The 426-nt window shown below is 59.6% G+C and overlaps 1 protein-coding gene across 1 annotated transcript in view; it reads right to left on the bottom strand.

The window, feature by feature from the left end:
• Nucleotides 1–3: 3 nt before the first annotated feature.
• The window catches only part of LOC104627261 (avidin-like), a gene marked incomplete at both ends in the record, with an annotated part of 1368 nt that continues 945 nt past the window's right edge, over nt 4–426 (bottom strand). Inside the window, 2 exons of the mRNA XM_010295398.1 lie at nt 4–22; nt 298–418. Coding sequence (XP_010293700.1) covers nt 4–22; nt 298–418 — 140 coding nt within the window. The remainder of the gene's footprint in view (nt 23–297; nt 419–426) is intronic.

The raw sequence follows: 426 nt of genomic DNA, 5'->3' as shown, positions 1-426 counted from the left end.
GGTGAAGACGTTGGTGCCAACCCTGAGGGACATGGAGGAGATGTTAAGGTGGGAAATGCACCCTTGCACAGGGCAAATGCACCCTCCCAGTGCCAAATGCCCACCCAGCCCTGTCCCACACCCCCAGCAGTGTTTGCACCTTAGCAGGACCCCCAGAGAGGCTGTGCATGAGTACCCCACCCTCGGTCACCCACGCACTGCAGCAGCTCTGCCAGGCACTGAGTACCGTGGGGTGGGAGAGCCCCAACACCCGGGGATGCGTAGAGGACCCACATGGGGCAGGGACATGAGGCTCACCTGGTGGCTTTCCAGTCGTTGTTGATGTTGTCCACATGTGACCTCAGGAGCCACATGGTCCTCAAAATCTCTTTTCCCTCCTCATCCACAAAGCACTGGCCCGTGAAGACGGTGATGGAGTCTGTGGGG

Source organism: Phaethon lepturus, unplaced genomic scaffold, assembly GCF_000687285.1.
Source record: "Phaethon lepturus isolate BGI_N335 unplaced genomic scaffold, ASM68728v1 scaffold35319, whole genome shotgun sequence".
In the NCBI taxonomy this organism is placed as follows: Eukaryota; Metazoa; Chordata; class Aves; order Phaethontiformes; family Phaethontidae; genus Phaethon; species Phaethon lepturus.
This window is presented reverse-complemented; position numbering and strand designations above follow the sequence as displayed.